Source organism: Prunus persica, chromosome G8 (genome assembly GCF_000346465.2).
Source record: "Prunus persica cultivar Lovell chromosome G8, Prunus_persica_NCBIv2, whole genome shotgun sequence".
Classification (NCBI taxonomy): domain Eukaryota; kingdom Viridiplantae; phylum Streptophyta; class Magnoliopsida; order Rosales; family Rosaceae; genus Prunus; species Prunus persica.
In genome coordinates, this window is record NC_034016.1 from 19,159,817 (window position 1) to 19,185,742 (window position 25,926).

The 25,926-nt window shown below is 36.7% G+C and overlaps 6 protein-coding genes and 1 non-coding gene across 11 annotated transcripts; 3 read left to right on the top strand and 4 right to left on the bottom strand.

The window, feature by feature from the left end:
* On the bottom strand, positions 741-1,691 carry LOC18766746 (CLAVATA3/ESR (CLE)-related protein 41). The gene has a single exon (XM_007201172.2). It carries the CDS (start codon positions 1,549-1,551, stop codon positions 1,147-1,149), a length of 405 nt encoding a protein of 134 aa, XP_007201234.1. The 5' UTR covers positions 1,552-1,691; the 3' UTR covers positions 741-1,146.
* On the bottom strand, positions 6,855-11,924 carry LOC18767745. 5 transcript variants are annotated; one of them, XM_020553822.1, is made up of 10 exons: positions 11,311-11,527; positions 11,074-11,163; positions 10,779-10,980; positions 10,038-10,364; positions 9,536-9,758; positions 8,953-9,096; positions 8,737-8,861; positions 7,884-8,088; positions 7,340-7,593; positions 6,855-7,213 (listed from the first exon to the last, which is right to left on the bottom strand). In XM_020553822.1, the coding sequence occupies exons 3-10, from the start codon at positions 10,886-10,888 to the stop codon at positions 7,045-7,047; spliced, it is 1,557 nt and encodes a 518-aa protein (XP_020409411.1). In that variant the 5' UTR covers positions 10,889-10,980; positions 11,074-11,163; positions 11,311-11,527; the 3' UTR covers positions 6,855-7,044. The 5 variants fall into 5 exon arrangements, with proteins under 5 accessions (XP_020409411.1, XP_020409412.1, XP_020409413.1 ...); XM_020553823.1 differs by lacking the exons at positions 11,074-11,163; positions 11,311-11,527 and adding an exon at positions 11,549-11,924; XM_020553824.1 differs by lacking the exon at positions 11,074-11,163 and having other exon boundaries at positions 10,038-10,361.
* On the top strand, positions 12,737-12,821 carry TRNAM-CAU. Its single transcript is given in 2 exon segments — positions 12,737-12,774; positions 12,786-12,821. It is a non-coding gene; the product is annotated as a tRNA-Met (tRNA).
* Positions 12,936-16,698, top strand: LOC18766331 (guanine nucleotide-binding protein-like NSN1). Its single transcript, XM_020570543.1, has 9 exons — positions 12,936-13,140; positions 13,265-13,506; positions 13,934-14,042; positions 14,171-14,344; positions 14,456-14,673; positions 14,825-15,089; positions 15,303-15,482; positions 15,601-15,812; positions 16,166-16,698. Exons 1-9 carry the CDS (start codon positions 13,122-13,124, stop codon positions 16,502-16,504), a joined length of 1,758 nt encoding a protein of 585 aa, XP_020426132.1. The 5' UTR covers positions 12,936-13,121; the 3' UTR covers positions 16,505-16,698.
* On the bottom strand, positions 17,372-19,249 carry LOC18767886 (uncharacterized protein At4g13200, chloroplastic). The gene is made up of 3 exons (XM_007200423.2): positions 18,958-19,249; positions 18,286-18,440; positions 17,372-17,802 (listed from the first exon to the last, which is right to left on the bottom strand). The coding sequence occupies exons 1-3, from the start codon at positions 19,169-19,171 to the stop codon at positions 17,527-17,529; spliced, it is 645 nt and encodes a 214-aa protein (XP_007200485.1). The 5' UTR covers positions 19,172-19,249; the 3' UTR covers positions 17,372-17,526.
* LOC18768497 (putative vesicle-associated membrane protein 726) lies at positions 20,749-23,706 on the top strand. The gene is made up of 5 exons (XM_007200380.2): positions 20,749-21,096; positions 22,285-22,426; positions 22,522-22,642; positions 22,718-22,780; positions 23,263-23,706. Exons 1-5 carry the CDS (start codon positions 20,907-20,909, stop codon positions 23,404-23,406), a joined length of 660 nt encoding a protein of 219 aa, XP_007200442.1. The 5' UTR covers positions 20,749-20,906; the 3' UTR covers positions 23,407-23,706.
* Positions 23,619-25,805, bottom strand: LOC18766669 (pantoate--beta-alanine ligase). Its single transcript, XM_007200366.2, has 4 exons — positions 24,886-25,805; positions 24,519-24,632; positions 24,226-24,357; positions 23,619-24,042 (listed from the first exon to the last, which is right to left on the bottom strand). Exons 1-4 carry the CDS (start codon positions 25,480-25,482, stop codon positions 23,926-23,928), a joined length of 960 nt encoding a protein of 319 aa, XP_007200428.1. The 5' UTR covers positions 25,483-25,805; the 3' UTR covers positions 23,619-23,925.

A 25,926-nucleotide genomic window follows, 5' to 3' on the forward strand; every position in this document is an offset into this window, starting at 1 on the left:
CATGACCTCTCACTTTCATTCAGTCCACAAAATTGCAGAGATTGCATTTGAGATTTTGCTTAACAAAAAATACATTATATATTGGGAAATAATTTTCTATATAGATTTTTCAAAAAGCACCATGATAAAGCCTATGATTGGGAGCAGTAGCTTATCCAGCAGCAATAGGCAATGATACTGTTATCATCATCAAAATCATATATGACTTTAATTTGTTGGTTGCTTGGTTGGAATCAATCAGCTTTCTCGGATTTTGGGTTTGAGAAGACAAAAGCCAAAGTCCAAAAAGCTATTTGATCAAATAATTTCATTTTTCAGCAAAAACAAAAGGTCCTGCCTCTCCCTTGCTTCCACCACTGTGTTTCAGATCTGACACCTGTTTCAGTACTACTTAGTAAAATAGTGTTATTCCCGTTGCAACTAAATTTTTCATCCAGTCCTAGATTTCCCTTCTTATTATCTGCCTCTTTTTCTTTTCTTTTTTATCTTTCTCAACTTTGATTTTGAAACCCCAGCTGCCTAGCCAGTACAATTTAAAGAAGCACCATCCCATGCAACATTCAACCCACATATGCTACTTTTATTTTTTATTTTTATTTTCTGATTAATTATTTGTAAATATATGCATTTCTTTCTTGAAATTGAACTTGTACTATGTAAGTTCATCAGAAAGTTCAGAGAGTTGTTGTGGACCATTATTATACTACATGAACAAAAACCAATCACAAACACACAAAGCATTTTATTAAAATATATATAATTATATAATTAGAAGAAACAAATTAACAATAATCCCATTTATAATCCATGAGATCTCTATACCAACCCAAAACCATACCATGCTCCATCATCATCTATATTACATAAACATATATGAAATATTAATAATTTTAAAGTGTCTCTTGCTATACATTTCTAGCCCCAAAAACAAAAAATGAAAAAAGAAAAAGAAAAATAAAAAAGAAGAAGGTAAATGCTAATTAATATGATGACGATAACAACAATTAAGGGCAACAAACCTCTCATCACTGAGGACAAAGCAGTTTTAAGGCGAACTCAAACAATAACCACAAAGATGACAAACCATAATAACTATTGCCGTTACGACCCATATCATCTCTGTCTCTCTCCATCTCTGCTAGCTTGCTAGTTTGATATGGGGTTTGGTCCGCTAGGAACTTCATGAGCTTCAGCTCCGAACTCTCTTCTAGCCCTCGCAGTCGAAGAAGTAGCAGAAGTGCGTGAGTTTTGGGTTTTCTTTGGGTGTAAATTTGTGGTGGACATGGCAGGTTTTGAGGGCTCCAAGAGAAGCCTTTTGGAGGAGGAGGCCATTGATGAAGGGCTTGTGGTTGTGGGGTTTGATATGGGACTAACAAGAAGAAGAAAGATGAAAAATACAAGGGAAAGAAAGAGAAGCAAGCAAGGGTTTAATTTGGTGTGGAATTCAGTGACGGATGGTGATGAAGATGATGGTGATGTTTTAGGTGCAGCTGCCATGCAATTTGGAAGAAGAAACCACCCCCCAAGAGCCCACAAGGGTTCAATATCCATGAACCAGCACCAAGGCTATAGCTAAGAAGGGAGGAGAGAAAGAGAGAGAGACAGAGAAAGTTATGATTATCAAAGAGAGAGAGAGGGACAAGGAGAGAAAGAGGAAGAGAAGCTTCAGCAAAAGGGAATAATGTAAAGTAGGTTTTGAAATCCCACATACACATTTGTATATATGAGAGAGGAACCAAAGTGAAAGGGGGATTGAGGCACGTCTTGGAATTGGGGGTGGTGAATTTACCAAAACGCCCTTGTTCAATTTGATGAACCAAGGATAATTTAGTCAAATATCAAAGAATATCGAAAGGAAAAAGGCAATGCACCAAAGAGAAAGGGAAGAGAGAGAAGAGAGAGAGGAGGGGAAGGTGGTGTCTTTTTCTTCTTTGGCCGGTTCCTCAAGAAATCTTTCTTTGACTTGGTGAACCCTAAGAAAGGAAAAATATACGGATTGCGTTCTTTGCATAATTTTTTTCTTTTCACAGGAAGAATTCATTCAGTCCTTTCCTTTCTTGCGTGACTTGCACACTCGAATATTTCTTTGCACACGATCCACTGTATATGAACCAAATTTATGGTGTGGTGTAGTGTAGTGTGGAAACAAATTAGGAAAAAACGCAAGGCATTGTATTCTCTATCATATACTGGTACTGCTTCTCTCATGAGTCATATGTACACATATACATATGTATATTGTATGTATTAATATTATTATTATATCATCATAGATAGAGAGAGAGAGAGAGAGAGAGAAGCCAAAGGGACATGTATGTCTCCCATGATGGGTGATGCATGGGTCCCCACTACCTCGGTTACATGGTCAAGAGAGGGATGGTACGTTAAGGTTATGTTGGTAATTTACTATTTCTCTACGTACATATATAGCCAATGTGTATAATATATGTATGTACATAATACATATCATGTTCATATATCTGGCTTGGCTTTTGAATATTGCTTCCATGGCCGTAATGCTTCATGAAATTAGAAGCAACCAAATTTTAGCCCTAGAAAAAAAAAAAAAAAACTTATTTCTTGAACTTTCTTGGTGTTGAAGAGAGATTTGAGGGATTTGATTGAGTAATTCATGGTTTATTTGTTTTGGTGAGATGGGTTGATTTGTTTGACTAATTTAGCGAGCTATGTTGTCTTTCCAACTATGGTGGAGTAGTTACTTTTAAATTTGATTAGGGTTTCTCTTTTTGTTGTGATCCAGTAAGACACAATGATGAATGGGAAGATCTTCTTCTTCTTCTCTTCTCCTGTTCATGTAAATTTTTTTAATTTTCTTATTTTTTTTCTTCTTTCTTTTCATGTAAACATGTATGTATGTGTGTATGTTAACGGAAATCAAGGAGGGTAAAGAAGCTTAGCTAGCCCATCTAACAGAAATGACAAAAGCAACTTTTCAAAAAAACCATAATGTGGCACCAACAAAGGCTTGATTGAACCCTGTCGATAAAAACCTTCCACCCACCCACCTTTATCTATTCAAAGGTCAAATTTCATCACCGCTGGTTCCTATTTCTTAAGCAAAACCAACACATATAATTGCTTCATAATTTAGTGAAAGAATATAACCCTTTTCCTTGTTTGGCAAGAAGAACAATAAGATATATATAACACATTAAATTCTCCATGAAAAAGCACTTCTAATTTCATTTGGGGCAAAGTCTACGTTCAAAACAAACATCAACAGCCCATTTGATGTGTATGGTTCCATGACATCGGTGACCAAAACCCAGAAGTCAATAGGGTGGACCTTAAAAACTTTATTTTTTAAGTGTTCAGGTGATGTAAGTTAACAACAACTATAAATCTGCAAAATAAAATAAAATTGATTTTCAATATCTCTCAAACAGACAGAGACAGAGACAAGACAGCCGATCTATAATATATATAATAACAGTGTATCTTTTCTTTAGGTTAGGTCGTTTCACTGTAAGGGTATATAGCACAAATCCAACACTCACACTATTGTTGCTCGAAATGTCAACAAATTTAGGTAAGCTCTCAACCCTAATCTAATATCTTTTTGTGGGTTGTCTTTATCTTTATCATAGGTTTTTGTCAAAGGTAAAATACACGTGTGAAAATCCCATTTGTTGTGAGCATGCGCTCTTCAATTTTGAGGAGTCAAGCCATGTTCTAAAAAATAAACCGACCGAGCCCAGGAATTATGGATATGCATAATTACAATTTCTTCTTCTTTTTTAGTAGCAAAGTCATACTTATTGTCGAGAAAAGAGTCTTGTATTAAGCTCTACATATAACTTATAAAGATTTATATATCTATAATCGTGCGTGTGTGTGAATGACTGATGTATTTTATGGATGTGACCGAAGAAATCACATGCTAAAGCAATGTTAGAATATGTGTTTATAGTCTGCATGATTTGAAAACTTTGCACAGCCTTTATGTATCTGATACTAATTTAATTTCCTCCGCTAATTAGAAACAGTCAAATAAATTCCCAATTTCTACTGGTGGGAAGGGAATGTCCAGGATAACCACTCTTTGGTGTAAAGAATCACACTTTAAAAAGCATATATTAATTTCTTTTTATTCTTTTCCCACTCACATTATGAACATTTCTGTGTGGAAAATATAAATTTACTCAGGATATTATTATTAAGTTGCATTTATCTTAGCTTGTTACTTATTTAATGAGCTGTATGCCACCATATAAAACGCATTGTAAGGTCATCTATTTAGTCAGATTAGCAAAGGGTTGCGTCTAAATGTCAGAAAACAGAACCCTACCCACCATGTCTCTCGAGCTTTTCATCACATCTTTTGTTTGCTCAGTTTTGGGCCACTTGACTTCTTGTATCGAAGTTTGATTGTTTAATATAATAATTATGCAATGAACCAAGATCAAATAATTGACCCCGATTTGGCTTCTCCAATTTCAAGTCAATCACCAAACTTATCTAGGCAAGTGGACTTTTGTTATAATTTTTTGCAAACCCTAGTCTGCATTTTGGAGCTTACATCAGGTCGAGCATGATTACCACAGTAGTTCTGGCCCTCTCCCTTTCCCCTCTACTTGGCACCCAGGATCGCAATCCTAGAGTTTTCTTTCCCCCAAATTGAACCAAAAAAAGTTTGGTCATCAGTTAAACAAACAGTGTTTGGTCAATTCAACTTTGAGGGCAGAAGCTATTAAATAACACTTTCTGCCTCCCAAACAGTTCCCAAGTATAGAATTAATAGATGCAATATTGGACAATTCTAGGTATGGGGCTACCCCTTTTCTTTATACCTTTAATTAAAAGTAATAGATTATGTGTAGCACTGGCTGATTGTTTACTTTGTATTTTTCTGTGCTGAGTGGCTGGCTAGCTAGCTAAATTGCTGCCTTTTGATTCAGTTTCCTGCCACAGCCTCTTATATATATAATGATGCCTTTAACTTTTGGATTCACAGTCAAACAATTATAGTCAAATCTCATAGCAAAGAAGATTGGTCAGATAGGGAAGAAGAAGAAAAAGAAGAAGAAGAAGAAGAAGAAGAAGAAAATGTGATATGGTGGCCGTTATTGCAATGCACGTCTCCATGCAGATTTAATTATAATTAAATTCAGTATCTGAGTATTATACTTATTTTGTCTTGCTGATGGATGGGTAATCTTTATATCTTTAATATAAAAAATTAAATAAAAAAACAAAAAAACTTAAAGGTGTTTGAAAAAAAACCCTCTTTGCTTAGCTCTAGTGGTGAAGCAATTTATCAATTAAACAAAGAATTAAATACCATTAAAAAAACAAAGAATTAAATAAGAAAAAAATGGAAAAGTAGCTATAAGAAGCCAAAAGTTGTAATGCTAAAGTTGGGGGAGTGCTTTTCTTGTTCCCCTCTTGGTTTTTTTTTTTTCTTTTGCCTCTACAATTTTGAGAATTTTTGGTCCTCTTTTTTATTATTGATGAACATCAAATGGGTAGAGTTCCAAATTGCCTGACTAGTCTCATGTAAGGTTCTTTTCAAGTTTTCACCAGGCAACCACGCATTTCAAGCGGCCAAAAGCAGTGTGGTCCACAAAACACACAATAATAATAACCAAACGTTTTCTTCTTATAATTGTCCAATCATAGCTCATAAAAAGGCGTTGCTCTATTCCATTTCTATGATTAAGAAATAACGCATAAATTCATGAGGTTTTCTAATTTCGTACTGTTTTGCTTGGATGGTGATGCTTCCTCCACCCTTTCACCATGCTTTTTTTCTCCTCCTTTGTTGTGTTGTGTTCTCATTTTCTCTGCCTATCTTGTCAACCTGGGTTTTCTCAATGAATGTGGCCAGATTATGCATATTTGGTCCGACAAGAAAAATGCTACTGTAAGCCGCGCATGGGTGCATGACAGTATCTTAATCTTTGATATGTCCGAGTCCCACAACATTAGCTTTTGATATAAGGATCGCATTGAAATAACACCATACGTCCACGCATGACTGACACTATTACAGCTCAAGCCAACAATTGCTTCGCTGTGTGACGGACTGAGTTGTTCCATTAATGTGGGTTAGCCTAATTTGGCCATAACTAGCCAATTTTCTCAATAATGTTCTTCGTCATAATTAGGTCAGTTAAAGGAAAAGGCTCAAAGTGGGAGACCCTGCTTTATAGAAAGGTGTGGACACAATGAATTTATTAGTGTATAATAAGAAGTTTCTTAGCCCAAAAAAGAATACGGTGTAAAGATGGTAGGGCACAAAGATTATCTTCTCAAATGAAACTTTTGCTTTTGTGATCTTCTGAAAAGTAATGTCATTTATGTGCCAGTCATTTTCTCACATTCATGTTCCCACCATTTTCTTCATGAACATCAAGGGATATACATCACACGCAGAGTTTGGACATAAATCTTTTGACATATATGGATATATGCATTCACCAAACAGCTGCAGTGACCAAGGCAACAACTTTATTTGGAACACACATTTCTTTCACCAAAATTTATAGGGAAAAAGTATGGGCTAACTTATCTAGTGAAAAGCTGACTAAACTTCTTTAGCTAAACAGAAAGTAAACTCAACCAAAAACTGGTGACTGCAACCTGTTTGTTTCCTATGATGATGGGGAGAACTTTCAAGAGATACTGAGATCGGAAAGCGGTAGCTCTCAATTATATTGTCCTTTGCTTGTACATCGAAAGGATAACTTGTAACGGACTTAGGAGATCCACACAAACACAGAGAGAGATTTATATATAAAAGATGCATTCACAGCCCAGAAGCAGTTCTACATCCATGCAAAGCTAGCATCGGTAATATAGTTTGCACAATGTGGAACAGAGTGGTACCAAGATTTATGCTAAATTCAAATTCATTGCATTGCTCAGAATGTTAACCAATGGGTATAAGGGGGTGCCTCAACTGGCACAAAACAAAAATGAACATTTCAAGCTGACAGATTGTAATTTAAATTCTTCTAAAACCAACTCTGCCATATCAAAAAAGGCAAACTGAAATAAAGAATGAAAGCAAATACCCAGCTATCACTTCCAACGTAGAGACTGCCTAATTCCAGTATAAATGAGTCCTAATGACCTCCCAATCAAGCTAACTAGAAAAAACGAGAGAGCCTTGCTGACTTTGTCAATAACTGCTCTAATCAACGGCATGCTAATATCAGATAACTCGAGGAATAGGCTGAAGTAATACTTCCTGCAACAGACATAACAAGACAACTCATCCATATTCAATTATTTCAAGATTAAATCAGGCAATAAGGTGATGGCCAAAGTTATTTGGAAAGATGAGAAAAATGTGAGGGGTGGGGAAAGAGCATACCACCCTGTTAGGGCCCTTAATTCCTTTGTTCGCTTTACAGGCATAGAGAACTGGCTTATCATAACCTGATGTAATCTTGACCGCGCAGTGCCAGATTTTTTCTGTTTAAGCCATTTCCACCAACTATAATTTTCAGACCAGCTATTGTCTAATTCCTTGATGGGTTGGCTCTGAAATGTCCACAAGTCAAATCGATCCTCATACATTGATGCAATTGCTTCCATATTTTGATACAACCATTGGTACAAAGCCACCTGATAAAAAGGGCATATCTTATAATACAATATATCAAACCAACTACCTCCCTACATACAGCCACATCCACACCACAAAGGCATTCAAGAAGTCTAGATACAAATTGACCATATAACATTTAGACAAAAATATGATGCCTTGAAATTGCATACAAACTCAACAGTCCATCTCTGCCTATTAAAAATTGGGTGAGCGCGTGGAAGTGAGAGTGTGTAAATCAAAATGGGAAAAAATTAAGAAAAACATCAAAGCAATATGCTGGTATGCATAAGAAATTGTCAACTTGTACCTCATTTCGTAATCTTTGAAGTGCTCGTGTTGACAAAGTACACAATGCCAAAGACAGGCTATCCAATTCATCTGAGAAATTGCTGTCAACAGAAATAAGCTCCAAATATATGCTTACTATCCCATCTGCTAAACTTATCACCAGATCTTCCAGAATGGAAACTCCATGCTTCATAAACAGGTTACCATCATAACAGCAACCCTCCCTGTTGAGACAAGTAAGGTACAATAGTGTCCCCAAAAAAAAATATATATTTGCAAGCAAATTACAAAATAAATGTCTGAGAAATCTGTGAAGCTAATGTAGAATGTAAAAGAAAATGTACTTAACAAGCTTAATTTATTATGAAACTACATGATATGCATCACAAATATGCGAAAATCATTAACCCTTCATCACCAACAAGTACCATCATGGTAATCATAGCACATGATGAAATTAATTATAGTATAGTTAACCCCTAATTATAGTAATAACTAAGTTTAACAATGATTTTACCTCATTCCATTACTAAAGTTGGAAAATAATCGACCTTCATTACTAATTAGTTTCAACTCCCAGTGAGTCTATCCTTTTGATGGGAATTGCTTACAGGAATGTGTTTCTTGAAACCATATTATGAACCATGTACTTCAAATCCCAAACTTCTGTATCCAATTAAGCTAAAACTAGTAAATTGTAAGTGCTTGGTACATTGACGCTAAGAAATAACATTTTGAAAAGCTGAAGAATCTATTTTGCAGAAAAATTATGAGCTACTAAGACAAGAATTTAAACATGCAGGAGCCTGATGATTAGTTGACCACTTCTCAAGAAACAGAGCCAAGATATTAGACAATCCTACTGAATTTACCTGAGAGAACCAAAACTAAGGAAGCACATTAGTTCTGCATAAAGGTCTTCCTTTCCTGCGTTCCTGATGTTCTGTAATACAATGTTGTCTCCTTTTAACTTTCCATCCATAAGCAAAGCAAGTGCCTGACCAGAATGCATAGCAGAATAAATGAATTTATCTAAATGTGTAAGTTGCAGAAAAAATATAGAAGGAAACCTTTACTATCCAAAATACCTTGTTAGGCTTGCTGTTTAAAAGATCAAGCTCTGTTTCTAACCAACTCGTGCATACAGGCTGACAAGACTTTCGTATAACATCAGAAAAATCCGACAAGCAGTCATCCAAGTTAGAAATTCCATATTTTGAGATATTAATCACCTATAAAACAAATTTGAGAGAATTACTATCAGAACTTTGAAATATAGTTCATTCAACTCAAATAACTATTTAATTCTAATCTGTTTGTGATCAGCATCTAATGGGGACATGTATGAAAATAGATCCTTTATGAAAGCATTTCTTGTAAAAATAAAAAGAAAGTTTCTTCATAGAAGTATCTGATTGACTTAGATCAAATGCAAATAAAATATATAATGGAATCTAGCATAACCTCTTATCAATCATTTATTATCAATGAAAGATTTATTATCCATCTTGCAAGTACAATGAGGAGATGGAAAAGATGATACCTTTTCCTAATTGCCACTTTCAAAACTGAAACAGTGTTTGTTCAATTAAGTGAAATGATTTAACTCTCTTAGAAAAGACAGGGGAAAAACAAAATATAGCAAAGCAGGACAAAGGAGGCAGTGCTGACCTCTTCCTCAATTCGCAGAAACGATGCCCAGAGCAATCTTAATCTGGGACCATCAGCAACAGCATTCAAACTTAAAGGTCGCTTTGCAGTGTATCCTTCATGTTGAAGGACCCTGTTTCCCATATTATTCCCAAGTTCAAAAGCCTGGAGTGAATCCAAAAGTTTCCTTTTCACTGCATCCAAGGCATAACCTGAATTTTCTGGGTCATCATTCTTTGTTCCACTGCAATTAGAGAAAATACATCTCAACTAACTAAAGTAAATGAAAAACAAAAACCAGAAGCATTGCACACTTATTTTTAAACAAGAAAAACCATCCATTTAGAAGAAATAGACTTAATGCCAATAGCTTTTGGGCTTGATGACACTTCCTCCTTTGAGAATTAGGTTGGAGTGTGAGTTCTAGGGTTAAATCCCCAAGAGCACTTGCGTAATTTTCCCTTAAATAATTTTAAATGGACAGAGACTGAAACCTTCAAAACTTTGACATGCTTACCCTTACCTACCAGAAGCGGTTGAGGTTCCAGGATCCACATTGTCATTGGAGATCTCCTTTCGAAAAGTTGGACTAGAGTTGTGACGGGGAATTACTCCAGCCATATATGTGAGAAATACACTGGCCGTCAGAAGCACTTGATCAACAACAGGTAACCAGTCAGAGGCTATTGCACCATCAGGGCCTACCAAAGACCTCAAGCAAGTACATTTCAAGGAAGCTTCCTCAGGAAAAGGATTAACTTTCATATTTGTGAAGCCAGGAGCAGTGAGCTCACACATTTTCCGCATTGGAAATAGAACAGTCTTGCCGCTTCCATACGAATACTTCCTACTTTAGCAATATAGTTTTAGGGTGAGAATCATTACATGAAACATGACCATTAAGTGCTAAGTCACAATTGACCTTGACGCAATTTGTATACTTTTCTGGTAGACGTTAGGAAATGTTAACAGAAATCCTCAGCCCCAAAATAGTTGCAGGCTAAATCTAAGTTACTCAACAATTAATACAAGGTAAGGTGCAAAGTCAGAATCCCCATTCCCAGCTAAACTGTAGTGTCGACTCACTAGCAAGACATAACTTTCATACAATACATGGTTATAAAGTAGTATGAGATTATCTTGATGATCAAGATCAGTGTTAGCCTCATAATCTGTTCTTGCTTGGCACACTAACCTTATCTTCAAAGTAACACAATGAAAATTACAATACTATAAGCATAACTAGTAAATACAAATACTATACCTTTGCACTATCTTGAAACGTGAATTCCGGGTTGTGAAGCCTTTCTCTCTGATGAAACTTCTCTGTATGTGCACTTTGATACATAATGGTGAAGCCAGATATTCTGCCATTAGCAACAAATTTCTCGCCCCTCAATCAGCACATTGTAACAATCAACTACCCAATGAGTAAATTTGAAAACTTCCAGCTACCACATCAAATTCTGCAGATAACATTAACACATAATCACTTTTCAATCTCCCAACGAAAATTCAAAATCAATAATGCAGTAACTAATAAATCAGCTAGCAATTACCAGCAAATTCAACAGTAATATAAGCATCTACAGGACAGTGAGGGGAAAAAAACGAAAAATAAAATGCGCGCCAACGTAGTTCTCCCATCTCTGGTTGTTTTCAGGTAACAGAATAGAGAAAATCAATCTCAACTGCTATACAACCTCCCAAGTCCGAATCTTTATATACATACATATCATATAATCGAAAATGAGAATCAATTTGAGTGCATAGAAATACAACAAACGAATCCACACCTCAAACTTTGCAGAGTCTAGAGCAATGCGAGAATTAGGGTTAGGGTTTGGGAATCTGAGAGTTGAGCAATGGGGAAATATGAGAAAGGAGGATGATGTCAAATACAGACGAGAGGAGCAATGGTCATTGGATATAATACTAAGTTATTAACGGCTCAAATTCTGAGGGAACTGACCAAAACAAAACAAATATAAACTCCATCGCTGATTGGTCAATGCTTCTATGCCTTACACTTACCTTTCTTTTCTTCCTTTGACTTATTAAATTGAATAACAGTAAGGAATGCTCGAAACAGACAGATGTAATGTAAGTGTGGGGATGGCAACCGGTCCGTTAGAGGTTGGGTATGACAATACTATATCCGTTCTCGCTCTTCATTTCCGGCTCCTTCTTGTACCCATCGGAAATGGTATTCCAAATTCAACTCGAATCCCAAATTTATTTAAAAATTTAAAAAACATATATACTTTTTACATAAAAAAATATTACGAGTGCTTTTACTTGGTTGTAAATGGTAATTTTCAGAAGGAAAAAAAAAAAAAAAACAAGAGTAACAGACGACTGTCTCATTGAGTCACTCATTATCCTAATCATACTCCAAGGCAAATATAGTTTTTCACATTTTCCAAAAGAGTATATATTTCTCAATGACAAATCCAAACAGTAGCATTTGAATTTTTTTTAAAAAAAAATTTGTAAAGAAATTAATACTTCAAAGAGCAAGTACTATACAGAAATTCAAATTGCTGGGGGATAATATTATATTATATATTTATTAATTAAAAATAAACACATCACTTATCGGGTCGGGTTCAGAAATGGGGATAACAATATCATCCCCAGCCCATCTTTGATGGAGTATTTTTAAAAATCGAGGATCCCCGTGCGTGTCCCTGTTTTCCCCCAAAAGCTCCATTAGGGCCAAGGACCCGATGGGAATTTATGTCATCCATAAGTTTGGGCTAGTTTGGGACGGTTGTCATTTAAAAAATAATAATAATAATTTGTTTATGCCATACTTTGAAAATAATTAGTTGTAAAGTAAAGCATGCAAAGTAGTGTAAGTGGACAACAAATGAGTGAGAACATACAATTTTCCAACAAAGTGAACAAAAAATGAGTGGGAAAATCAGCTCTTTAGATTAATAATTTAAATTATCGCTTGTATTAGAAAAAAAAAAAAAAAACTCATAACAATTGATTTGAACTCAATCCCAATATAGTACAAAACTAAACTACCAAATAAGACGTATAGATACTTTAAATCAACTATGTGTTGTAATTTTACCATATTCAAATTACTATAAATAAATAAAAAGACTAAATCCTACGTTTTAAAACACAAAAAACAAATGGTCAGATATAGAGGCTAGTCATCGCTGGTGATTTGTATAATAAGGCCACGTGCAAGGAACAAATAACAACGGGGTGGTGGCGCAGTTGGCTAGCGCGTAGGTCTCATAGCTTCTGAGTTATCCTGAGGTCGAGAGTTCGAGCCTCTCTCACCCCATACTATTTGTTGTTTTTTTAATTTATAAAAGCCTCAAGGCTTAGTAGGTTGGGCCAGGCCTAACTTCCCAATATCACCAATATAATTTTCAAATTCCAGCTTTTTAGACCCATTAAGGAAACCTTTTGGGTCGGGCCAATCCGCAGCAACCCAAGTAGATAAACCCTAAACCGCATCAGAGGTCGTCTTCTTTCACTTCCAAAACCCTAAATTTCAAGTGCCTCCTCTTTCTCCTCTCTCAATAGCTATTCTCACTCCAGAAACTCCTGTAGGTGGGGTTCAATTCAAGAATAGCCGAAGATGGTGAAGAAGAGCAAAAGTAAGCGAAACTTTCATATCCATAATCTTAGTTTGACTGTAAAGTTATTGTTTTTCATTACCTTTTTTTTTTCTTTCTCAATTTCATTTTGGGAATTAATTGGAATTTGACTAATGGTTGGCAGAGAGTAAGAGTAAGAGAGTGACATTGAAGAAGAAGTACAAGGTCATAAGGAAGGTGAAGGAGCACCACAAGAAGAAGGCCAAGGAGGCCAAAAAGCTCGGCTTCAAGAACAAGAAGGTAGAGAAAGACCCAGGTATCCCTAATGACTGGCCCTTCAAGGAGCAGGAGCTTAAGGCCTTAGAAACTCGTCGTGCGCGTCATATCGAAGAAGTAGAGCAAAAGAAAGCTGCCCGCAAAGAAAGGGTATGGCTTCAGTTAATTTATCAAGCATTTGGTTTTCTTTCTGTGATTGATTTTTTTAAAAAAAAAATTGGGTAATAATTTATGAATTGGACGTTGGGGAGTTTCTGAGTAGTTTTTATAAGGATTACAAATATGTGCATTTAAGCTTGATAATATTACTAGCATATTGATGCATTGGTTACTGAGAATAAGTGAGTCTGCATTTTGAGCTTGTGTGCTCATAAGTTGCAAACTCTTCATGATAATTTAGAAAAAAGTACGTTTTTTAATGCGAATGAAGGGCGATGTTCAATTCCTAATGTATGTTTTGTTGGTACTATATGTTTGTTTTATTTGCACCTTCATCTTTTAGGTGCAACCACTTCCTGCTTTTATACACACTTTTAAGTTATTTCTATCGGTAAAGAAACTCTTTATTTTAATTCAGGCCCAGAAGAGGAAGCTGGGGATCTTAGAGGATGAAGATCTCCCCAATTCGGATGAAGTGGCAGAGGAAAGGGGTACTGATGATTCCACTGGATTTGGCAATAATCGGGGTATGCTGTAACTTGATGTTTTTGGGAAGATGTGTTATTTGGTGCCTGGTGGTTGAGCTTGAATTTATCACTGCCTTTTCTATGTATTTCCTTTAAATGTTCTTAAAAATATTTTCCCTCATGTACAGATAGCTCAGATAGGGCTTTCTACAAGGAGTTGGTTAAAGTTATTGAAGCATCAGATGTCATTTTGGAGGTACTTGATGCTCGAGATCCCCTGGGTACCCGATGTATTGATATGGAAAAGATGGTGATGAAGTCGGGACCTAATAAGCATCTCGTGCTACTTCTAAACAAAATTGGTAATACATTGCTTGCTCTCCAGCTTCTTAAAATATTGATTTTGTACGGTCATTTGCTTTCTTGTATCTACACGTCAGCCTTTATTGATAGTAATGATTCTTGAATCACAGATCTCATCCCGCGAGAAGCTGCTGAGAAGTGGCTCAGTTATCTGAGGGAAGAGTTACCAGCTGTTGCCTTCAAGTGTAACACCCAAGAGCAAAGGTCAAACTTAGGGTGGAAATCCTCCTCAAAGAAATCAAAGCCAAGCAACCTTCTGCAGACGAGTGACTGTCTCGGAGCTGAAACTCTTCTTAAATTGTTGAAGAACTATTCAAGAAGCCATGAGGTATGTGTTTTTGGAATGATTTCCATAGATATATACGTGTGTGTCTCTATATCTTTCTACAATTAAGGTTTCCGTTGCTGGAATATGAGTACAAGTTTGAATAATCCATCACATTATTCCTGTTGTAAATGGGAGCCTTTATCTCTGGCAGATCAAGAAATCAATTACAGTGGGTGTTATTGGCCTACCTAATGTTGGCAAGAGTAGTCTCATTAATAGTTTGAAAAGAAGCCGTGTTGTCAATGTTGGTTCTACTCCAGGATTAACAAGATCGATGCAAGAAGTTCAGTTGGATAATAATGTCAAATTGTTGGACTGCCCTGGTGTTGTAATGCTCAGATCTAAGGAAAATGATGCCTCTATAGCTCTTCGAAATTGCAAAAGAATTGAGAAGCTAGAGGACCCAATTGCTCCAGGTACTTGCCCATTCTCCCATTCTTCATTTAAGCCTGTTAAGCTGCTTGAGTGCCTTCTGGTGCATGTTGAAACTCTGTAGGTTTCTGCTTTACACATGCATTGAACTGTAGAATGCTTAGTGGATGCAATTGCATACGAAACTTATTTGCCTTGCCATCTTTCTGGAATTTTGTTTCAAACAAGATTTACTCACTTTGCCCTTTGTTGAACAGTAAAGGAAATTTTGAAGCTTTGCCCAGACAGACTGTTGGTAACTCTATACAAGCTCCCAAGCTTTGATTCAGTTGATGACTTTCTGCATAAGGTGGCTACGGTTAGGGGTAAGCTAAAAAAGGGTGGTATTGTAGATATCAGCGCTGCAGCAAGAATTGTTCTGCATGACTGGAATGAGGGTACGCATTTGCCTTCTTTCATGTAGTTGTCAAGTACAAGAACTCTGGGAAAAGTTAATTTGTGAAGAAAGTAAATGTTGACAGAGTTATCTGATGCTAAATGTTCAATGAATTTCAGGTAAAATTCCGTACTACACTATGCCCCCAGTTAGGAATCAAGAGGAACCTTCAGAGGCAAACATTGTTTCTCAGCTGGGCAAGGTGTTTAACATTGATGAAGTATACAATGCAGAATCTTCATTCATTGGAAGCCTCAAGTCTGTTAGTGATTTCCATCCTGTTGAAGTCCCTCCCAGTTGCCCACTCAATTTTGATGAAGATATTGTAGAGGTTTGTGATACCATATCAATTCTTTTTCTGTTACTCAGTTTTTTTGCCAAGAATAGGTGCTGCGTAACTCGCAAAATAAATTTACGTCAATGAAAACTGCTATTGAAGCTAGTTTTCTATTGATTACTACTGTTTGTTTTTGGGTCTAAGTGTATGCAAAAATGGTTGGTAGCCCTCTTCATCTGATATCTTTTGGGAGTTAACGTATGGTCAATTGAACTGTCTGTGCATGTCCTTGAGAGATATGTTGAATAGTCTTTTATAGAAAGCCAACTGATTTCACATTTGATTTAAAACTTTGCGGAGGATTATCAATTTTGAATGTAAATTGATTTTACATTGTTGTGCACCAGAATGATGCTGGACAAGGACCATCAAGTCAAGGTGATGAAAGTCCTAGAGATATGGTTGATAAAGATGATGACCAGACCATGGCATGTGAAGAAGATGATGCAGGCAAGGCCAAGGAAAAGAAAACTACTAAAACTGTCAGGCAAAATGAGAAATTGTATACAGCTGAAGGTATTCTCAATCCTAAGATAAAGAGAGCAGAGAAGAAGAAAAAGAAAAAGGCAAAAGCAGCCTCAGCCTCGGTGGACGCTATGGATGACGATGGAGACTATGACTTTAAAGTGGATTACAAAAACAAGGGATCCGCCATGGATGCTAGTGATGATGAACTGGAGGAATAGCCAGTACCATAAAACAGAACTGTATGAGATCAGAGGCGCTTCAAGATGCATAACAAGTTCAGTCTTGAGCTAGCCTGTTTTTTGCCCGTTTTAAATTTTTTATGTATGATTACTACTGGTCTTCAGGTTTTTGGGACAGACGGATTTACATCTGCCTAATAATAGAAAAGCTTGATAATTATTTGCAAATTTAATCTGGATTTCAATTATAGCTGCAAATTTGATTTTAAATCAAACTTTTGCCATGTATCGTAGAGGAGGAAGGACCATGGGATATACATTTATTTTCTCAATAATTTATTTAAAGAGTATAGCCAGGCGGCTATACTCTTGACATATTTGTAAACAGTATAGCCGCTCGGCTATATTATTCATTTAAAGGGTATAGCCGTATGGCTATACACGTTAGGTATAATATATGTAAATAGTATAGCCGTTCGGCGATACCATTTATTTAGAATAATACGGTTTATTTAAAGAGACCAGCCGACCGGCTATACGCGTTAAATATAATAATATATGTAAATAGTATAGCCGGGCGGCTATACTATTTATTTAAGGCTTATAATATATGTAAAAAGTATAGCCGGGCGGCGATACGATTAAAAAAAGACTATTTATTTAAAAGGTATAGCCGCGCGGCTATACTATTAAAATAGATAACTTATATAAAGAGGATAGCCGGGCGGCTCTACGCGTTAAATATAATAATATATGAAAATAGTTTAGCCACGCGGCTATACGATTTATTTAAGAATAATTGCCTAGATATGTAAATAGTGTAGCCGCCCGGCGATACTATTTATTGAGAAACACAGATAATTAATTGAAAGAGTAAAGCCGCCTTCACCATATGACACAGGTTTCTGGGAGACCATAAAACAAATCTGACATAAATGAATTTGACAACCCAAGACTAACGGTAACTTATTATGAAATTTATAGGGAGTGTTCTACACTGCAATAAAAACCAACTCTGTTGGCTGGAAGGTGTAAGATATGCTAATACATGAAGATGGACATCATTCTTCAATTGGCACCCCAAAAATTGTGTCTTCGTCGGCAGGACCTGGTTCATTCGCAGTTGCTGGGGAAGCTGGCCCAGACAATGAGGGTTGATTCACAGGAGTGACATTACTGGTGGTGGTCGTGGTTGTTGAAGTTACTTGAGTAACGCCATTGGTGATTTTGACTGGTGTTATATATTCCGCTGTAGGTGGTTTTGCGAGTCCTTGCACCTCCGCTGCCTCGCGCGCTGCTTTCTCTTTCGCTCTTTTGGCTCTTTCCAGTACATCTTCCTGTGTATAATCAACAAATTAAGCATACGCTTTTCAAGAACTAACAGACGAAAGGTAACGGTCCATATATAGCGACTACACAGTCCACACCCAATCTAGAGCAACCAATAAGAGAACTATGTAGTCGATGATCCTACACAACACTAATCTGGTGTCTTTGCATAATGATCTATTCTAAACTAAAGTGATTTAGAAATTACGTTGTGCCTACACATCAAGTATAGGATGAAAATGATCTAAATTTGATTTCGCTTTTAGCTTCAATCCATCAATTCTTGAACATGATCAGAGAAAGAAGGGAGACAACAAATTTGCAAAGCAGAACTGGAATGAAAAAAGAGGCCTTAGCTTATTTAGGCACTAAAAAGCAAATTATTTTATGGAAAAGGACAAGACCAAAACACATGTTTGACAAACTTATAAAGTTAGAAAACAAATTTAAAGGAAGTCTTCAGCAATGATTTCAATCCTGGCAATGCTTACCTGGAACTCTTCTACTTGCTTTTGTTGCTCAGCTTGCAGCCTACCAATTGTGCTCAAAAACTCACCAACACTGGACTCAATACGCTCATTTATGGCTTCTGCTAGAGCTTTCCCCAAGAAGAAGGCATCCAGAACACTCCTGCTATCACCATCACCTGCAACATTCAGTTCCTCAATTGTTTGCAATTGCCAAGCCAAAACTTCAATTTCTCCAGTAAAACTTGACAATTCCAGAAAAGGGTGAAGAAAACTTTTTATCTTTTTATCTTTCTTAAAACAGAATTAACTGCAAGATACAGTCTCTGCAACCTAATTTCTCCATAAACGTTCCATTTACGCTTATGAAAGTTAACACCTTTAAACAACAGAGACTAAAATTTATGGTTTTTCTCTCAAATAAAATTCATTCCGGAATAGAAGAAGAAAATGAAGTCAATTGATACGCAGGTTAGATTAACCAATCCATAACCAAAAAATTATTATTCATCAATGAAATCTTAACACAAAATAAACCAAATTAGCACATCAAGGAATTAACAAAGCAACCCAAAAATTTGTTCTTTCTTCATTTGAAGAAGAACCCACCTCATATAATTCAACAAGGACACCGCAAACACAGAATTCATATATAAAAAGTTGAAGTTTGAGGACACAGAGAGATAAGAACAATACCAGAGCCAGGTCCGCTGCTACTACTGCACTGCACTCTGCTTCTCTGAGACCCCTTTGTACCAAAAAGGCCAAAACTTCGGAGCTTGAGATCTGATGAGCATGGCTTGTGACCACTGACAGAGCTGGATGCATAGCAACAGCAGCTGGTTCTGGGTTTAGACAGCAGAGAACAAACAGCTTGTGGGGAAGCTGAAGCTAAAACCCCACTAATCATTTTCGACTTTAGATTCTCAGATTCTGTCCCTTTCTCTTTCTTCTCTTACCTTTTCTTGTCAGCTCTCAACTGCATAAAGATCTTTGGGGTTTGCTCCATGGCGGTACGTCTGGTTTGGGTTGGGTTCGGGTTCGGGTCCACCCAATTACCTGTACTAATGGGTTGGGTCCAAGTTTATATGAATGAGGTGGGCTAAAACTCAACATTGTGGTCCATTAAAACTATACATGGGGCGACGTAAGAATTGTTGCAATTATATGCAACCTTTATCCCAAACATGACAGATTACAGATTAATGAAATCCTCAAAACAGAAAGTTAATTAATCTCTGTACTAGTAGAACATTTGTGATATTCATAATTTTGGGCTTGGTTGTTTATTTCTCTTTATTACAAATTAATGAAATCCTCAAAACAAAAAGTTAATTAATTTTTTTTCGAAATGGTACTCAACCGTGTATACAATAAGGCCAAAAAAAGAAGAAATTAAAAGGAAAATGGTAGCATACTACGTACGGAAATTTCAATCCATTGACAATGATATATATTTTACCTTTATTTATTTCCCTAATTGTAAAAATTGGTAGTTTAATTGGTCACGCAACATTAGATTAGCATAGGTATATAACAAATCACAATATCTTTATTATAATCAAACAAACATAGTAATATTTTTGTGACGTACGAGAGAATGGACAAACTATATACTCATGTTCATCTGGGATTAACTATATTCCTGAGGGTCATGTCCTGTATCCACTCTGGCACCAGTACACACATATAGTATATAATAAGATGCACCTGTGAAACAAACAAAACAAGAGCTCCAAAAATTGAGCCGCACACCTTGTAATTTTCAATTCAGATTAGACACGACTGTATTTTTCTTGTTAAGAGTCGAATTGTGATCATGCGTATGAGATAAAATATTTTATCATTGAAGTTATAAATCTCGTAACTATTGTTTTACACATCGAACATAACATATTTAAGTAGGTTTATTTCCGTTTTGTAGGGCTACACAACAACAACAACAACAACAAAGATATGCCGAAATAATGAATCATTGAAGAGGGGAGGGGGTAATCTTAGATATGAATTGACAAATTAGTTGATAGGTCATATGGTTCCATTAAAATGCAGCATAGTTTGGTAGAACATCACTAGGATCTCAACTTACAAATATAACCACTTAAAAACCACTTAATTAGGCAATAAGATAGTTTCTTGGTGGAAAATGATAGGAACAAAATTTAGCAAACGAACATTTAAAAATAATAATAATAATTAAATAATAATAATAATTAGAGAGAGAAATTAAGAAAGAAAATAATAATAAATAAAAAAACCGTGTTGGATGAGGTACATTTGATTTGATTTGAACGAGTTTTGTGGTGTTCTAGAGAGGGGGCCTGCGCGTCTCCTTGACTTTTGTAGAAAGAGTATTCAAATGTTTCATAAAATTCAAAATAAGACTGCAGTATTCTCAGCCTGCGTGGCATTTTCGTTATTTCCGCTGAAGTTGGAGGGCAGCTTAACAACCTCACAGCAAAGACCCCTCGCTTCTCATCAAAGCAACAACCTCTCTCTCTCTCTCTCTCTCTCTCACGATAAAACCACCGTGACTTTGAATCTCTTTCTGCAACAAAAAAAACCCTCAAACCCTCCGCCCTCTCTTTCTCTCTAATCGAAATCGAAAGCTTCGCTCCTAGGGTTAGGGTTTGGGGATCGAATCGATGGGGCAGCAATCGTTGATCTACAGCTTCGTGGCGCGTGGCACGGTGATTCTCGCAGAGTACACGGAATTCACTGGAAACTTCACCAGCATAGCTTCGCAGTGCCTCCAGAAACTACCTGCTACTAACAACAAGTTCACGTACAACTGCGACGGCCACACCTTCAACTACCTCGTCGATAATGGCTTCAGTAATTTATCTCTCTATCAGATCTCATCTAATTGATGTTTTAGTTTTTGGTCCGATCCACATCTTGATCGTGTGTTTGGTTTCCCTCTTTTGCTTGATTTGAATTGTTTCGGTGGTTTCTATGTTTAGTCATGCTATTTTTGGAGAATAGTTTGTTTTCAGCTTTCGATTCGTATAGATTTTGGTTCCTTTGGGACCATCCGATAAGATTCGTATTGATTTCCAAGCTCGTATCTGCTTTCGCATTTTTGTCGGGTTTTTTTTTTCAAATCATTTAGTAGGCCGTTTTTTAGCTGAGAAATGATTTTTTTTTATTTTAATCAGAAGCTAAAAAAATGTTTACAATAAACTGAGATAAGCCATAGAATCGAAGTTTGCACAATGAAAAAGAAAAAAAAAATGGTGAAAGTAAACTTCAAAACCTGTTATTTTTAACTTGAAGTGTTTTGCTTAATTTTATTTTTAGTGTTGATTTGGTTTCTGAGATGAGAATAAAATGAATTTAACCATTGAACTTTGTTAAGAATATTAGTTTAACGAGGATAGGTGAATTGAGGGTTTTAATTTCCGGGATTGCAGTTACTAAAAACTATTCTAATCCAAATTATGTTCTCGCAAATTTTCCTGAAGCCAAATGAGCATTTTGTTTCTCACTTGTTCTGTCTCATCAGGTTCCGTACTGCTTACCAGTTGTGAATTCTAATGTCTTGAGAATCATTTGTTGTTTGTTTTCTGATGAATAAAGAAAGTCAGAAATGAGTAAGATTAAGGTATTTGATGAGCTCCTACATCATTGTAGTAACCATAAGCTTTAAAAGATGTGAAAGAGATGGTTCATTTCATTCACAGATCTCAATTAATGTTTTTCATTATTATAGGCATTTTTCTTAAATGAAAAGCAGAAAAATTATGGTCTTTGTTGTGAGCATTTATTATGTCATTGTAGTTAGTGACTGGAAGATTTCCTTTTTTTTTTCTTTGTCTCCTTTTGTTTTATTGTTATCTAATTAGCAAATGAAGGGTCATTACTATTTCTTTCTTGCTACCAAGTTTGTCAAAAGCTTACCAAAACAGAATTAGTGATTTAAAGACGTTGATCCTGGATTGATCTCGTTTTGCTAATCTCTTGGAACTTTGATACTTATATGAGCATAGTAGTGGAACTAACTTCACCCGTTGGATTCTACAGCATACTGTGTAGTTGCAGTTGAGGCTATTGGTAGACAAATTCCTATTGCTTTCCTTGAGCGAATCAAGGAGGATTTTACCGGTAGATATGGTGGAGGAAAAGCTGCAACAGCAGTAGCAAATAGTCTGAACAAGGAATTCGGGTAGCTGTTGTTTGATCTTTTCACTAATTGAACAAAAGTGTCATTCTTTTGCTATGAAGTATTCTAATTCCACAATTTGGGTTGCTATAATATAGGTCCAAACTGAAGGAGCATATGCAATATTGTGTTGATCACCCTGAGGAGATCAGCAAGCTTGCTAAAGTGAAAGCTCAGGTCTCAGAAGTCAAAGGAGTTATGATGGAAAATATTGAAAAGGTAAGGCCATGCTATGTCCTTTGTTGATTGTTTGTGATGTTTGGATGACTGGTGACCGATGACGTTTTGTTGCAGGTTCTTGATCGTGGGGAGAAAATAGAGCTTCTGGTGGATAAAACAGAAAACCTTCGCTCACAGGTGAGGACTTCATGTCATTTTGTTTTACCCTGCAATGCTGCAAAAAGAGCAATGCCATCTGACACTAATTGGAATTTATTTGTGCCGGATTGAATTGGCTTGTTTATATCTAAAATTGTAAAATGTGTATGTCAATAGCCAATTTTTTTTTTTTTTTTTGGGGTCAACGAGAAATTCATTACATAAGGACATTATGGTAGATAGCCCAATGACATAGGATCACAAACACAATCCCATAACAAAAGGCCCAACCACACACAATAAACAAGATCCAACAAAATAAAATGTGCATGTCAATAGCCAATTACTTGTACTGAAACTGAATCTTATTGGTTGGATGGAGCTTTCCTTTCGATTGGTATCAGTAACCCTTAATTGCTGTAGGCTTCGGCGTAGTTCTCTTTATCTGTGTCTGAATCATGCATTTAGATTTAGTTTGGTTTATTTTCTAATCTGCATCACTGACTGATGTGGTGATACAGGCACAAGATTTCAGGCAGCAAGGAACCCAGATGAGAAGGAAGATGTGGCTGCAGAACATGAAGATCAAGCTGATCGTTTTGGGAATCTTAATTGCTTTGATTCTCATCATTGTTCTATCTGTTTGCAATGGGTTCAAATGCTGATGCGAGAATCTTAATCAGGAACCGGATGGAGCTCATCGTGCTGATTTCTACAAGCCGGTCTACGTACAATTATTTTTTGTTACACATCCTATTTTCTACTATAATTTGTATTGTAAGACAGTTTGTATAGCTTGTATTCGTGAATTCTTTCTATATTAGTCTCTTGGATGTGCGAATCGGTTTTTGGTTCCTTTTGTTCCATGGAACTTCTGTTGTATCACTGTTGTGAGTGATTTGGCAAACCACTGTGAGTGATTTTAGATTTGTTGTTCAACAAATGGAAAGGGCATCTTCATACTAGTGTTGAATTTGCATGTTATGAATTTGCCTTCTAAACAACCTTGAAAACTCCAGTCGCCCTAGAAGAAAAGAAAATTGCCCCAATCTCATGGCATTTCATTCGAAAATTGAAACCATGAGGGGTAAATGTCCCTAGAAAATAATGTATCAAGATGGCTTTTGCCAAAGAACCAAAAAAGGTGCAACTTTTGGTCATTCTATCTGTCGAGAACAAAAGATTCATATGTTTATCTCCATGTTGTCTATCAGTCTGACTTTTCCAAACCAGGCAGCAACACAGAAAACAACAGGACTTCTGATCTCTTTTGCTTGCTCCAAACTTTCTTGGTCTACAATCTGCCAGACAAAATGCACAAGAAATTGCAACATTGTGAACTAATCTTCTTCTAGTTTCTGTTAAATTAGGGTTTTTTTTTTAATTTTTGTTGCTGAAAAATTAAGCTGCAAGTAAAGCTATTTTGACTACTGTAGAGAATATCAATTAGTTTTAATCCGGTTCTTTGGTTGTTACATGCTCACCTCAGCATAATCAAGTCTTCCACCAGATTCATGTATTGCTTGTGTGACCAAGTCTCTCAACTCTTTACAATTAGTTTGGCCCTTTGCTGCAGCTAATCTAGCTCTTGACAATGACTTGCTTATAGATAGTGCCTGTCGATGGATCACAAATAAAGTACAAACTTATAAATTTTTAAAACAGAAAACTGAATGTTCGAAAAAGAAACTGGAAGATGAGGAAGATTAACAAGGCATGTAGAGAGAGAGAGAGAGAGAGAGAGAGAGAGAGAGAGAGAGAGAGAGAGAGAGAGGACCTTCTCCCTTTCTTCAGGTGAAAGGCGCACATTGCGTGAACTCATTGCAAGCCCATCTTTCTCACGCACTATTTCAGAACCTATCACTCTAATGCCAAAATCAAGATCTCGAACCTGCACAAAATTCAAACACACAAACTCGAATCAAGATCTCTCATTAATATTTCTTCTTCTTTCTAAAACTATTGCATAGAGCAATTAAGTTTGATATAATTGATAGTCTAAATTAATTTAGACGAGGGCTCGAACTTGGGTGCAAAGAGACGGGCACACTGGCCAGCCAACTGGCTTAACCTACGTCTGCTTTCAGGTTTCTAACTATTAACCAAAACAGGGGAGGGCTGTAAAATTGTACAAGTTAACTTACCATCCGCTGAATAATCCGCCATTGCTGATAATCCTTCTTCCCAAACACAGCAACATCAGGCTCCACTATATTAAACAACTTGCTCACAACCGTAGCAACCCCTCTGAAAAAAACAGGCCTACTCTGCCCACACATGCCCTTCTCCAATCTCTCAACCCTCACCCAAGTCTCATGCCCCAACCCATTTTCCTCCACGCAAGAAACCACCCCATTGCCGCCATTTCCCACACGTGCGTCATCACTCGCACGTGCGGCTGCGTTTGCGTTTTTGCTGGTTCCATAGTCGTAGAGATTGTGAGGGTTGAAAACGACATCAACGCCGCCGGGAACGGCCATGAGCTTCTGGATATCGCCATGGAAATCAGATGGGTAGGTGGAGAGGTCTTCGGAGGGAGAGAACTGACCTGGGTTCACGTAGATCGAGACCACGATGAGGTCGGTGTGGTTGTGGGCTTCTCGGATGAGCGACACGTGGCCATCGTGGAGGTAGCCCATGGTGGGTACCAATCCTACGGTCTTGCCTTGGGATCTCATGGCTCTTGACCATCTCCTCATCTGGTCCTTGTCTCTTATGATCTCTGGCTCTTTGGCTGCCATTGAAGAAAGAAAAAAAAAAGGGATTTTGGGTTGGAGTGGAGAGAGATTGAGATTGAGGTTTTGTGATGAATTGAGATGAATCCTCGTAGGAATGTTTTGTTGTTGTTATGTTATGTCAGTGTTTGAGAAGGAAAGTGAGGAGAGACTCGTGGAATTTAAAAGAAGGCAAGTGGCAGTCTGGCAGAAGTGAGGCTCTCCAATATGTGGCGGGTTAGTTGGGTCGCGCCTTCCGACGCTGACCATAAGAATAAGGATATTCCTTTTTTTTCTTTCTTTCTTTTTTTAAATTTATAAAATAATTTTGGCACATGTAGTTTCGGCTAAATTTCACTTTTTTGTTCATATAGACCGTTACAATTTCAATCGTATAGTTTACTAATTGTTGCAATTCAAGTTCAATAAAAAATCTTTAATATTAACGAAATTACGTCATTATTTTTGAAT